Source organism: Mobula birostris, chromosome 23, assembly GCF_030028105.1.
Source record: "Mobula birostris isolate sMobBir1 chromosome 23, sMobBir1.hap1, whole genome shotgun sequence".
Taxonomy (NCBI): domain Eukaryota; kingdom Metazoa; phylum Chordata; class Chondrichthyes; order Myliobatiformes; family Myliobatidae; genus Mobula; species Mobula birostris.
The window spans coordinates 15967175-15982397 of record NC_092392.1 but is presented as its reverse complement, the minus strand read 5'-3'; the positions used below and the strand labels follow the sequence as shown (position 1 = coordinate 15982397).

General features: G+C 40.8%; 1 protein-coding gene across 10 annotated transcripts in view; it reads left to right on the top strand.

Annotated features, from left to right (window-relative positions):
* The window catches only part of magi2a (membrane associated guanylate kinase, WW and PDZ domain containing 2a), a 586144-nt gene that overhangs the window by 553077 nt on the left and 17844 nt on the right, over positions 1-15223 (top strand). For 6 of the 10 annotated variants that reach the window (XM_072241070.1, XM_072241069.1, XM_072241068.1 and 3 more), the window contains one exon: positions 12183-12321. In XM_072241070.1, the coding sequence (XP_072097171.1) occupies positions 12183-12321 (139 nt within the window). Of the gene's footprint in view, positions 1-12182; positions 12322-13050; positions 13140-15223 lie in introns of all 10 variants that reach the window. The other 4 variants (XM_072241075.1, XM_072241073.1, XM_072241072.1 and 1 more) reach the window with 1 other exon arrangement.

Sequence of the window (15223 nt, the reverse complement as noted above, 5' to 3'; positions counted from 1 at the left end):
TGGGGAAAAGGCAAAGGCTGTTTGCTCTGTCTATGTCTCTTATCTTATACACCTCTATCAAGTCTCCTGACATCCTCATTCACTCCAAAGAGAAATGTGATAGCTAGCTTAACCTTTCCTCATAAGACAGGTTCTCTAATCCAGGTAGCAACCTGGTGAATCTCCTGTGCACCCTGTCTAAACCTTCCACATCCTTTCTATAATGAAGTGACCAGAACTGAACGCAGTACTTCAAGTGTGGTCTAACCAGAGTCTTAAAGAGTTGTAACATTATCCTGTGGCTCTTGAATTTAATCCCACCCAATTTATAAAGACCCACTCGCTATAGACCTTCTTAACCACCCTATTAACTTGCACTACAACTTTGAGGGATCTTTGGACTAGGGACTCGAAGAGCCCTCAATTCCTCCACACTGCTCAGAATCCTGCCATAACTTTGTACTCTGCCATCAATCAGCAAAAGGTTTAAAGGGGATCTGAAGGAGAACTTTGTCACCCAGTGGGCAGTTGTAATTGGAATTGTGCAGTTGTAATCTGAAATGTGCTGTCTGTGAGGGTGGTGGATGCAGACATTTTAAGATGTGCCTAGACAAGCCCTTGAATTGCCGATGCATAGAAGGCTATGAACCAAATGCAGAAGAAATGGGATTAATATGATTGGGCACCTTATGGTCAGTGTGAACTCAGTGGACCAAAGGACCTGCTTCTTTGCCCCATTACTGTATAACTCTATATTGGCTGCACTATGTTAAGGTTGCAGAAAATAGAAAATCAACCAAAAGATTGCCATTGCAAGAAGACGTTTTTGGGTGTCAATACCAGTAAGACTGTTATATGGCTGAAAGGTGTAAATACAAAGCAGGGAGTTTCTCACATTGCAATGCAAGAGCTAATAATTTGGGCAATTTACCATTGGTGCAGCAGTATGTGTGCTGTCAAATCTGACAGTATATGAAAGGTCCTTTAGAGGTAATGCAATATCTTCACTTCCTTCTGAATGCTGAGGGGAGTATTACAACCATTTCTGTTACTACAATTAAGATCCTGTATCCATCCTGGAAGTTTTAATGATTTCAATGGTTTTATATTACTCCTGTTGCATTTATCAATTTACCCATCAGGGTTAGTTTATAAAAACTTCAAATAAAGTTTCAGCCATCCATCCAATTGGGATTTTTATTGGAATTGTATAACTAATACTGTACTTTGGTGCGTGTAGTTGTGTAGAACTGGATGGGAACCACAGTAGCAATACATAGTCTGTTTTATAAATAAAATAATGTCATGGTTATGCAAATTTGTAACAGGAAATATTACAAAATGCCACTTTAAGCAGAATTCATGTGCTCAAAATGCATCTTAGTCCAAAATTAAGATGATAGCCCAAATATTAAGAGTTTTTATGGCATAATGTAATAATTTGGGCTTCCAACCATTTAATCAGCACAAGAGTGAAACTAGACAGGACATATCTTGTTGAAACTTATGAACATTGCTAAAAATGACAAACTTGCAGTTGCTATCTTGTGACTCATTGATTCTGATCAGGTGCCAGCCACTCTGCTAAACAAATAACTTGTCAGGATATAATATTCAAGTCAAGTTTTATTCAGGACTTAGCATGTGCAAAATTTGAAACCTGATAAAAGCTCATATGAACACACAGTGGCATGCAAAAGTTTGGGCACCCCGGTCAAAATTTCTGTTACTGTGAATAGTTAAGTGAGTAGAAGACGAACTGATCTCCAAAAGTCATGAAGTTAAAGATGAAACATTCTTTTCAACATTTTAAGCAAGATTAGTGTATTATTTTTGTTTTGTACAATTTTAGAGTGAAAAAAAGGAAAGGAGAACCATGCAAAAATTTGGGCACCCCAAGAGATTTCAGCTCTCAGATAACTTTTACCAAGATCTCAGATCATAATTAGCTTGTTAGGGCTATGGCTTGTTCACAGTCATTGTTAGGAAAAGCAGGGTGATGCAAATTTCAAAGCTTTATAAACACCCTGACTCCTTAAACCTTGTCCCAACAATCAGCAGCCATGGGCTCCTCTAAGCAGCTGCCTAGCACTCTGAAAATTAGAATAAATGATGCCCACAAGCAGGAGAAGGCTATAAGAAGATAGCAAAGTGTTTTCAGGTAGCTGTTTCCTCAGTTCGTGATGTAATTAAGAAATGGCAATTAACAGGAACGGTGGAGGTCAAGTTGAGGTCTGGAAGACCAAGAAAACTTACCGAGAGAACTGCTTGTAGGTTTGCTAGAAAGGCAAATCAAACCCCACCCACCCCCCTCCCCCGACTGCAAAAGACCTTCAGGAAGATTTAGCAGACTCTGGAGTGGTGGTGCACTGTTCTGCTGTACAGCGACACCTGCACAAATATGACCTTCATGGAAGAGTCATCAGAAGAAAACCTTTCCTGCGTCCTCACCACAAAATTCAGTGTCAGAAGTTTGCAAAGGAACATCTAAACAAGCCTGATGCATTCTGGAAACAAGTCCTATGGACTGATGAAGTTGAAATAGAACTTCTTGGCCGCAATGAGCAAAGGTATGTTTGGAGAAAAAAGGGTGCAGAATTTCATGAAAAGAACGCCTCTCCAACTGTTAAGCATCGGGGTGGACCGATCATGCTTTGGGCTTGTGTTGCAGCCAGTGGCATGGGGAACATTTCACTGGTAGAGGGAAGAATGAATTCAATTAAATACCAGTAAATTCTGGAAGCAAACATCACACCGTCTGTAAAAAAGCTGAAGATGAAAACAGGATGGCTTCTACAACAGGATAATGATCCTAAACTCACCTCAAGATCCACAATGGGCTACCTCAAGAGGCGCAAGCTGAAGGTTTTGCCATGGCCCTCACAGTCCCCTGACCTAAACATCATCGAGAATCTGTGGATCGACCTACGACCCAAGAATCTCACAGAACTAGAAGCCTTTTGTAAGGAAGAATGGGCGAAAATCCCCCAAACAAGAAATGAAAAACTCTTAGCTGGCTACAGAAAGCATTTGCAAGCTGTGATACTTGCCAAAGGGGGTGTTACTAAGTACTGACCATGCAGGGTGCCCAAACTGTTGCTTCGGACCCTTTTCCTTTTTTGTTATTTTGAAACTGTAAAAGATGGAAATAAAAAAAGTAATCTTGCTTAAAATATTAAAGGAATGTGTCATCTTTAACTTTATGCCTTTTGGAAATCAGTTTATCTTTTACTCGCTTAGCTGTTCACAGTAACAGAAATTTTGACTAGGGGTGCCCAAACTTTTGCATGCCCTGTAAATAGCTCTTCCTTATGCCATTATGCCCCAGTGCCAATTTATGAGGCTAGGTTTCAGAGAACTTGATATCGAGGTAAATGCACTACAGCAAAAAGTTGGAATTCTATCCACCATTGTAAGCTCTTGAAACCATCACTTAATAACTTTAATTGTGTCCTTTGAAAACTAATAGTTTCTCTCTGGGGCCTGATGATCATACTTCAGTCAGGATCACTAGAGGGGAAAAAGTTGGAGTGATATTATTTTCAAAGCCAATCCTCTAATATGATTTTCATGTTAATTCACAGGGATAAGCATTGCAGATTACATACTCTGAATCACTTGTATGGTAGTGAGCTAAAATTTCTCAATATTTAGACAAAACCAATTGAAAAGGATTACTGTTATGTCAATCCACATGAAAAAGTCAAATTTCTGTCTTTTAGTTATTGTATAGCTAAATTCTCAGGACAATAGTTATAATAAATAGTATCCCTAATTTAATCTAAAATGAGATCTAATTTTATGGTTTGTTTCTTTGCATTAGTAATTTTTTAAATTCAAAGTTGTACAAGAATATAGCTATATTGAATTTCCTCAAAGGTGGTCTGTGGAAGACTCTGAGGTACAGTGAATAATTGGACAAACATGGATTGTTTTCTCTCGAGTTTTTTTTGTATACGCTCAGAGTGGTGTGGCTGGATTGTGCTGCTGAGGGAGGTGGTACAAGCACATATAAAAGCAATGTTTAAGAGTTATTTAGACTCAATCATTGAGCACCATAGAAGTGAAATAGTGTCTTTGGCTCATCTAGCCTATGCCAAACTGTTATTCTGCCTAATCCCATCAACCTGCAATTGGACTGTAGCCTCCATACCCCTCCCCTTCATACCCCTCCATACCCCTCCCATACCCCTCCCCTTCATACCCCTCCATACTCCTCAATACCCCTCCCCTTCATACCCCTCCATACCCCTCGATACCCCTCCCCTTCATACCCCTCCATACCCCTCCCCTACCCCTCGATACCCCTCCCCTTCATACCCCTCCATACTCCTCAATACCCCTCCCCTTCATACCCTTCCATACCCCTCAATACCCCTCCCCTTCATACCCCTCCCATACCCCTCGATACCCCTCCCCTTCATACCCCTCCATACCCCTCAATACCCCTCCCCTTCATACCCCTCCATACCCCTCCCATACCCCTCGATACCCCTCCCCTACCCCTCGATACCCCTCCCCTTCATACCCCTCCATACCCCTCAATACCCCTCCCCTTCATACCCCTTCATACCACTCCCCTTCATACCCCTTCATACCCCTCCCCTCCATACCCCTCCCCTTCATACCCCTCCATACCCCTCCCATACCTCTCGATACCCCTCCCCTACCCCTCGATACCCCTCCCCTTCATACCCCTCCATACCCCTCGATACCCCTCCCCTTCATACTCCTCCGTACCCCTCCCCTTCATACCCCTCCATACCCTCCCCTTCATACCCCTCTATACCCCTCCATACCCTTCATTCCCCTTCATACCCCTCCCCTCGATACCCCTCCCCTTCATTCCCCTTCATACCCCTCCCCTCGATACCCCTCCCCTTCATACCCCTTCTACCCCTCCATACCCCTCCCTTTTATACCCCTTCATACCCCTCCATACCCCTCCCCTTCATACCCCTCCGTACCCCTCCCCTTCATACCCCTCCATACCCTTCATTCCCCTTCATACCCCTCCCCTTCATACCCCTCCATGCCCCTCCCCTCCATACCCCTCCCATACCCCTTGATACCTTTCCCCTTCATACCCCTCCCCTTCATACCCCTCCATACCCCTTCATACCCCTCCCCTCTATACCCCTCCCATTCATCCTTACCTTTTCCCCTAATTTATGTATAACTCCATCAAATCTCCCCCTCATTCTTCTACCCTCCAGAAAATAAAGTTGTAACCTTTTCATCCTTTCCATATAACTCAGGTCTTCAAGTCCTGCCAATATCCTCATTCATTTTCTCTGTACTCTTTCAATCTTACCAATACGTTCCCTCTGCTGTATTTTATAACCATATAATAATTACAGCACAGAAACAGGCCATCTCGGCCCTTCTAGTCCGTACCGGTTGCTTTGTACTAATTATTTTTGTCTGAATATTAAGTGGCATGTCATCGCACTGTCACAGAAAATGAAACCAGATTCATTGTGTGTAATCTGAAGTGCAAAAAGATGATTTCTTTTTATTTCAGTAAAGTAGCAAAGGTTGATAAAATTGTATTAGAGAATGATTGCTTAAAACTATCATTCAAACCTGGTGACAGCACTCACCTTTACGTTACCTCCACTCTCGGCTTCTCCTCTGCCTTTACATTGTCAGGCACAGATTGAAGTTTTAAGAAAAGCAGAGCCGTTGGTGTCCATCACAAACTGCATACCCTGGTCACCAACATCTGTCTGAACCAGAATTTTCACATTCTTGATGTCGCATCTGACCCCAAAATGAACCAAGGCCAAGTTCCTATTTCTGCCTTCAGCATTGACAAGTCCACGACCACACAACTTCACTATTGAACATTGTTAAAGCTGTAATGATCCCTGATCTTCAGTTATGTTCATTTTTATCTAAAATAGCCTATTAAAAATAGGTATTCCACAGTCTACTTTGTAAGCATATGCCATTAGGTATTGGGAAAGTTATGAAATTATATTGAATTAAAGTGAGATACATGAAAAGGGCAAGTGAAAAATAGTTTTCAGATTACTTTTAATAACCCTACCATAACCATCCTATTTCTAAATATTCAGTTTTCATGAAGAGATTTTTTTAATGTAGATAGATACAATGTAGGTGGATTAGTCAGTATGAGGGATATATTTAGACATTAACTTTTTCTTTTGCTCGATACAATACTTGAAATTGTATTCTTTGTTTGAGCATATATGGTGGATTCTGGCTGATTGGAACACGTTGCAATCAGTCCATTTTGGCCCAATTAAGCAACTGCCCAAATTAGCCGAAGTTTCATGGAAATTGTTAAAAATACAGAACAAATTAGATCATTATCATTTCTACTACAGTACTATAAAACTGCTGATTAGTTCCTAATAGCTTTTGATGGAAGAATTCATCCAGTGTACGCTGCCATATGAATTTTCTTGAAAAAGGCGAATGGTATGCTGGCATTCATAGCAAGAGGATTCGAGTACAGGAGCAGGGAGGTACTACTGCAGTTGTACAAGGCCTTGGTGAGACCACACCTGGAGTATTGTGTGCAGTTTTGGTCCCCTAATCTGAGGAAAGACGTTCTTGCCATAGAGGGAGTACAAAGAAGGTTCACCAGATTGATTCCTGGGATGGCAGGACTTTCATATGATGAAAGGCTGGATCGGCTAAGCTTATACTCTCTGGAATTTAGAAGATTGAGAGGGGATCTCATTGAAACGTATAAAATTCTAAAGGAATTGGACAGGCTAGATGCAGGAAGATTGTTCCCGATGTTGGGGAAATCCAGAACGAGGGGTCACAGTTTGAGGATAAAGGGGAAGCCTTTTAGGACCGAGATTAGGAAAAACTTCTTCACACAGAGAGTGGTGAATCTGTGGAATTCTCTGCCACAGGAAACAGTTGAGGCCAGTTCTTTGGCTATATTTGAGAGGGAGTTAGATATGGCCCTTGTGGCTAAAGGGATCAGGGGGTATGGAGAGAAGGCAGGTACAGGGTTCTGAGTTGAATGATCAGCCATGATCGTACTGAATGGCGGTGCAGGCTTGAAGGGCCAAATGGCCTACTCCTGCACCTATTTTCTATGTTTCTATGAACAAAATCAGTGCACACACCTAGTGTAGATAATGGACTGCCTTCATACAATACTTTTGATTATTGCATCCTCCAAATCTTTTTTTTGTAACATTCAGGATGATTCTTGGTACTGTGAGACTCTGGGTGGGGGGAGGGGTGCTGGGGGTGGTGTGGGCGACAGCCCGCCCTCTCATTTCTAATGACCAGCACTATTATTGTTCTTGTGTGAAAGTGCTTTTGTGGGATTATGGTGGGATGTTCAAGTTCATTTATTGTTACATTTTAGCTTGGGTTATACGGTTATTCACGTCTGTTTGTGGGTCACCCTGACTGTAACGAGGTGTGGAATAATCAACTCCCTCGTCGGTATGTGACTGAGTGAGTTCTCTCCCCAGGTCATAGTGTCCGGTCTGTTTTTGTGTTTCATAGAATCATAGAAATCTATAGCACATTACAGGCCAATAAAAACAATTGTTGAGTTTAACAAGTTTACTCGTCTGTTATCATGGACTGAATGTTCACCACAATACCTTAATTCTTCATAGTTGCAAACTTGTTGAAGTAGTGGAATAGCTTCATTTTCTTTCCTGGCATTTTCTTGCATCTCCAAGCCTTAATGCTTGAAACAGCAGTGAACAAAACGGTTTTGAATTACCTTACTGCTTACTTATCACTAACCATCAGTGATAAAAATATTTGTTTTTGAACACAAACACACTCAACTGATGCGTTTTAAAAACTGTTCACTCTAAGCATGGTGTAATGTCTAATGGCCACATAAGTCCGCATGACTGGCGCTAGTGTGCAACTGTTCGGCAACAGTACCCTGTCCCAGTTAAATGGCCCAAGTAAACAAAAGGAATACCCAAACAACAGGAATTCTGCAGATGCTGGAAATTCAAGCAACACACATCAAAGTTGCTGGTGAATGCAGCAGGCCAGGCAGCATCCCAAGGAAGAGGTACAGTCGATGTTTCAGGCCGAGACCCTTCGTCAGGACTAACTGAAGGAAGAGTTAATATGAGATTTGAAAGTTGGAGGGGGAGGGGGAGATCCAAAATGATAGGAGAAGACAGGAGGGGGAGGGATGGAGCCAAGAGCTGGACAGGTGATTGGCAAAAGGGATATGAGAGGATCATGGGACAGGAGGTCCAGGGAGAAAAATGGTGGGGGGGGGGGAACCCAGAGGATGGGCAAGGGGTATAGTCAGAGGGACAGGGGGAGAAAAAGGAGAGAGAGAGAAGAATGTGTGTATAAAAATAAGTAACAGATGGGGTACAAGGGGGAGGTGGAGCATTAGCGGAAGTTAGAGAAGTCAATGTTCATGCCATCAGGTTGGAGGCTACCCAGACGGAATATAAGGTGTTGTTCCTCCAACCGGAGTGTGGCTTACCCGCTATTTTCTCTATTAGTTTTTGTTCTTTAAGAGTTGCCCAAATAAGCAGCTGCCCTGATTAACTGATGGCCCTACGAACTGGAATCTAGCACTTGAAGCTGCACTATTGTAATAATTTGTCCAGTTAGAGGTTCAAATAGGTTCCTCTGTGCCATGAAAATCTCTGAAGCAGTATCTCCCCTCAATTTTCCTCAATATAAAAATGAGTCATGGCACATTGAATAACTTGTTAAGACAAACAAATTTTTCATTGATACAGTCAGGCTTTGAACTCAGCTGGATCCATTCTACAGTCTACTATATTTCAAGTACTTTACTGGAAAATATTACTCTTTATTGATGAATAAGTGAACCCTGTTTTGCTTGCTAGCTGCAGCTCAATGGCCAGAGAGAAACTTAATAATAGTAGCTACTCTATTATAATAGTCCTGTATGCTATCACAAGATAATTGCAGGTATGAACGATCTTTTTGACCATTTTGATCAATTACATATATTCATGGGATGTGTTGCTGGCCAGACCTGTATTTATTGTCCGTGAACTCAGTAGCATGTGACCTGTTAGAGGGTGGTTAAGATTTAATCACAATGCTCCTATAAAACCCCTTCACAAAAAAGTGAACAATCTTGCTGCCCTGAAACACAATGGTTTTGTTTTACTGCAGTCCACTAATTTCATGGCCACCATTACTGATTTATTTATTTACTTGAAATTTAATTCTTCTGTTGCCATAGTAGGAATTGAAATGTAGAGGCCTCTGGATACTACTAGTATGAAAATTTAACTACTGAGACACAGTACCTTTGTGACTATGACAAAAATCACTGCTTTTGAATACAAATGCATACAATACAGAGAGTAAAGGAGGGGGCTTAGGACACAGCCCTGGGGAGCTCCTGTGTTGAGGGTCAGAGGGGCAGAGGTGAGGGAGCCCACCCTTACCATCTGCCAGCAATCTGACAGGAAGTCCAGGATCCAGCTGCACAAGACAGGGTGAAGGTTGAGGTCTCTGAGCTTCTTGTCAAGCCTGGAGGGAATTATGGTGTTGAATGCTGAACTGTAGTCCAAGAACAGCATTCTCACATAAGCATCCTTCTCCTCCAGATGTGTAGAGCTGTGGCTATTGCATCATCTGTCAATCGGTTGTGTCGGTAGGCAAATTATAGGGGGTCCAGTGTGGGTGGTAGCATACTGCAGATGTGGATCTTGACCAGCCTCTCAAAGCATTTGCTTATTATTGAGGTGAGTGTGACAGGTCACTAGTCATTCAGATATGTTACCTTGGTCTTTTTAGGTATATTAGGGTGCATCCGATTCCACCTCTAACATCAATTGGAATTGTTCTTTTGATCGTGAGGTAGCTCTGTAAGTCAGAAGGTGCTGCATTCTAGTTGTACAACAGAGATGGAGCCTAAATATTAGCCCAATGCTCCAGAGCAGAACTGAAGGAATGTTACTTAGTTAGAAATGCCAAATTTAGAATAAACAATCAAAATGCTCTCTCAGGCACATTGAAAGATCACGTGGCATTATTTCAAAGAAATAATAGCAGAGATATCCTCAGTGTTCCTGGAAAATATTTATCTCTCAGTCAAAGTCATTAAGCCAGGTTACCTACTTATGATCATCTTACTGGTTAAAAGGTCCTTGGTGCTGCAATTCCAATGACAGTTTGTATATTAAATATTTAAAAAATAGTAAGTTGTAAAACATTTTGAAATAGCCCCATTTTGAAAAATGCAAGTCTTTCCAGCATTTCACACCATTCACTAAAATAGTGAAATGAGAATGGCTGCACTAGACATTACAGCAGCATTTGACCAAGTATTGTGTCAAGGATAGGCATCAAGTGGAAAACACTCCAGAGACTGGAGCCATACCTCGCATGAAAGAAGATGATTATAGTTGTTGGTGATTCTGAAGGAAGTGTCAAAGGCCCAGTGGTTTTCAGTGGTTTCATCAATGACCTTACTTATAAAGGTCAGAAGTGAAGTCAATCAATGAAGATTGTACACTCTTCAATTCCATTCACAACATCTTAGCAAATAAAGCTATGTGCATTTAAATGCACTGCATTCTAAGCAATATTCAGGCATTCAGTTATAACTATCAGGTAACATCCATATCACTAATGTGCCAGGCAGCGATCATCTCCAGCAAGAGAGAGTTTAAACACTTACCCTTGACACTCAATGTCTTCATAATACCAAGCCCCTGTTGCAAACACTAAATGAGTCCCCATTCACCAGAAACACCACATAAGTACCAAGGCTATGATGACAGGTGAGAGACTGAGTATCCTGGCACAAGTAAAGAATCTGATGGAATATTGTCTCCTTTTCTCCCCCCACTTCCTCCAGTTGGTACATAGAACATCACTTACTGGTTCCTGGCTAAGTCAAGTATCATCCTAATGTGTTACTGTCCTTCATTATAGCTGGAACTCAGATGGATTTCAGCAGTTCAAAAGGTGGCTCGCTGCCCCCTGCACAAAGCAAGAAGGTATAGGCAGCGATTTCAGTGATGTCCACATCCCAGAAAATGAATTAAGAAAGCAAAGTCATAACAATGTATCAGTCAGCCTGTGTTTAAAATTTCAGATAAACTGTCTTGGTCTTCAAAGTAACAGTTTCTGATCATATGCATTAGCATGTGATTATCCACCTTCTGCCTGAGAGAGGGAGGGCCGACTGGTGCTGCTTTGGTTGGTTGAGTTGTTCTCCAATCTTGGCAATTTACTTGGAAGTGTTTCGTCACCATATGAGGAGAGATCATCAGTTAATTGTGGTGTTTTTCAAATGCTTGGCCTTTATATACTTATCAATCAGCTAATTGGTCATCATTACAGAAACTCAGTTGTGACGTAGGGAAGAAGTCTCATTGCTGATTGGTTGCGTAGCGAACTTTGTGCGTTGTGGTCTGGAATTTTGCCCACATCAGCTCATAAATAGGATCAAGGTCTACATGCAACACACATAAAAGTTGCTGGTGAACGCAGCAGGCCAGGCAGCATCTCTAGGAAGAGACCCTTCGAAGGGTCTCGGCCTGAAACGTCGACTGCACCTCTTCCTAGAGATGCTGCCTGGCCTGCTGCGTTCACCAGCAACTTTTATGTGTGTTGCTTGAATCTCCAGCATCTGCAGAATTCCTGTTGTTCGAGGTCTACATGTCTGTTTACAGAATTGTTCACGAAAAACTGGTTTTTGCACCATGTTTCACTGATGCCCAGTCGAATTTGTGCCCCTCTTGATCTTTATGGGCAGAGACTAGGGACAGTTGGTCATGCTGCTTCACAGCTAGTTGATGTTCATGGATCCTTGTAGATAGCTTCCTCCCACTTTGGCCAATGTAATATTTGCTGCAGTATTAGATTTTGTTGCTGCTTTCCTGTACATATTTCTAAAGGTTTCATTAAGGAAGCTGCCTCCAATTATTCCACCAAGCACCCACTTTTTCCTTTCTCTATTATATTATGTCTGCTGAGTATTCAAGAAGTCAATAAAATGTTAACATCTTTGAAATGTTCATCCCTGCTGCCTTGAAATATGGGAAGAATTCTGAATGGTTATCAGCCTCCGGAATGGCAGCATCCATTTAACTCTATTTGAAAATAGAATTTCACAGAACTAAAATAAGAACAGAAATTTTATCAACCAATTATTGATATCTATGGATTATTGCTTGTCAGTGCTTCACTGTATTTCTCATAATTTAACTTTTCACTTTCAACAGGTTGGTGATCAAATCATTGAAATCAATGGAGAAAACACAAGGGAAATGACCCATGCTAGAGCAATAGAGCTGATAAAATCTGGTGGAAGAAGAGTGCGCCTCTTGCTTAAAAGGGGAACCGGTCAAGTGCCAGAATATGGTGGGTTTCAGCTTATAAATCATATTTGTAGTTAATTAAGGAAAAACAGTAGCTTAACATTGTTGTGTGGTACTAGTACAGTATGTTGGATTGGCAACTAGCTATCATCTAGAAAATTATGCAGAATATACAGTATGTTATCTAGCTGATTGTATCTTGGCAGAAAACAACAGCATTCTCTGTCAATGGTGCTACATTAATTGAAGTTAATGATGCATTTCCTGATAAACCAGCTTTTCTCTTCCAAGGTATGGATCCTCATGCCTTAAAATGTTGTCATAACAAACATTAAACAGACAGACTTGTAATTATACAGTGCCTTAAATGGCCTCGGGGCATCCCAAAGCATTTTACAGCCATCGAAGTACTTTGAGTTTTAGCTACTGTAAATTAAATGTAGATAAAGACCAATGAATTTTTAAAGGTAATTGATAGCTTGTTGCCGAATATGTTTTATGAGGTGCATTACAGATTACATTTGTACATAGATTTTAAAAAAATTACACATGTATTATAGCTAAGCTTTGAACATTTCAATTTCTTCACTAACTGTTTAACTTTCTGCATGCCTTCTATCTTGAAGCTTATTTTAGCTTACTTCTGTCCTGTTTAAAATTTTCTATGCTGAACAACTTACTATATATCTTTTTGCTAACAGTAGTAATATCTATGTCATTGCTACTGTCAATTCTACTGATTGGTCCCAGGCTATTCCTCCCCTTCCTTTAGGAACGGTTCCTTCCAGCCTCTCCATGTGCATGAAAAGTGACAAGCATGGGTCCCCATATTTCTTCCTATTGGGCCACCCTAAAGACACGGTTTGTAAAGCGGCATGCGTATTATCATTCTTAAAACTTAAACTGATTGCATTTAACATGTTTTATGGCTGCACTGATGAGTTATTCTGTGAAATAATGTACAATAACAATCCATCAATTTCAGTAAGTTAGCTGAATTTAGCATAACTGTAAAATTAGTTTCTATTAACTTACACAATATTAAATTTAATGTTTTTTTTTAAATATTGATTTTGCCCAAAACTCTGTGGCTGTGATATTTAGAAAATATTTATTTTTTCTTACTTAACCTTAAATTAAATAATTGGTGTGAATATCAATGCAGAAGTGAAATGTTCACATGGGTGGCAGAGAAAAATATGGAGCAATTTCATTTTGGTAGAGACTGAGGGATATACAAACAAAGTGATATAATCTTAAGGAGAAAAGACAAGTGGAAAGATTTAGGTGTATGTACACATGCTGGAAGGTGGTTGCATAGGTTACTGAACTGTACATGCTCTTTGACTTTATAAATGGAGACTATAACAGCAATGAGTTAGTATAACATTAATGAACCACTGGTTAAGTTTATGTTTGAATATTCTGAGAAATTCTGGGAGTCTGTTCTTAAGGTTTACCAAGGTCTTAGTTCAACAAAAGAAAAATATTACTGGAATGGGACTGATAAGATACTTCTCTTATTTGCATGGATTAGAGAGAGTGAACCATTCTCCTACAGCAGAGGCATTCCAAGGGAAGATTCAGGGGAATCTCTCTGTCTCAGCACACTATTTGGTGTTGACCTGTTGCAAGGTCACACAGCTGCCAGCACTTGACCTTAGAAGGACACAAAGACAAATCTAGCAGCATTATTCCAGCTGGAATGTACTGTTTCTTCAAGAATTCCCACTACATTGCTGGGAGAGGATTAAAAGTGCTTCTGGAGTTACACAGGCAGCTGAAGAAAATTATCCACAGGAAATATATTTCTGGACCTTGAACACCACCTACAGATAGCTACAACCAGTAGGAGTTGCAAGGTTGTTGCAAGGACTAATACTACATGAGTGCAATATAATCAAGTTTCAATTACTTTCTGCTGACTGAAGAACAGGTAGATGAGTATGAAGCCACAGTGCCTTCCCATATGTAGCAATGAGCAGAAAATCTAAAGGTTCCATGGAATAGTGGCTGTGGCCTAGAATAATCCTGAAGCATGGATAGTGAAAGCAATCCAAATATATTTATAGCCCTGTCTTTTAGGTCACAGAGTGAGGACAGTCTTGCTGAAGTATAGATCATATTGGCATTGCTCATCTGGCAAGTACAGCTAGGAGGAGTCCCTCTAATCTCTAGTTGAATAGAACCTTGGGCAATAAAGCCGATTCGGTCTCCAGTAGTCCCTCTGCCTGCCTGTTGCCAATGGTCCACCTCCATGCCATCCAGCGGGGGGGTGTTACATATTGACAGATGTCTATTTGGAAGCTAGATTTGAGAGCAGAGATGTGGTTGAAGATGTAACATTGTGAGCTCTGAGGCTGCATTCTGCTGGAGAGCAACCTGACAAAGGATGCTATTTGCTTATTGATCTCTTAAATAGTATGTTTCAGGAAAATGGGGTCACTAAAAGCCATTGTTCGGTGATTTTAATACTCTCATGTTTCAGAAGATAACGTTGAAGTCAAAAATTGGGCATTAAAATGGTGTCAGTTAGAAAAGTAGAGGTCAAATGTTCTCAGTGGGTCCTGAGAGAATCAGAAATGGACAATTTTGGTTTACTCTGGTTTTATCCTATGTCAACAGCATCACACTTTTCTCATCTCTGTGACGACAAACTTTTAGATCCCCATTGCCTTCACATTTTCCTTGACTATCACAATGCCATTTTGTGAAGTCTCGTGACATGTTGTGTAACCAGCTGAATATTTTCCGCGATCCTGTCATTTTTTGTCATATCCCCCAAACTTTGTAAGATTGAACTAATTTAATGCTGTCATCTAACCCAATATTCTGCAAAACTCCACGTCCCAGCTCTAACACAGTCGTGAGTTAAATGATTGTTTCATCAGTCACTTGCTCTCCAGTCATCTCGATCACATTTTGCTGTTAACACAATGTTCCAA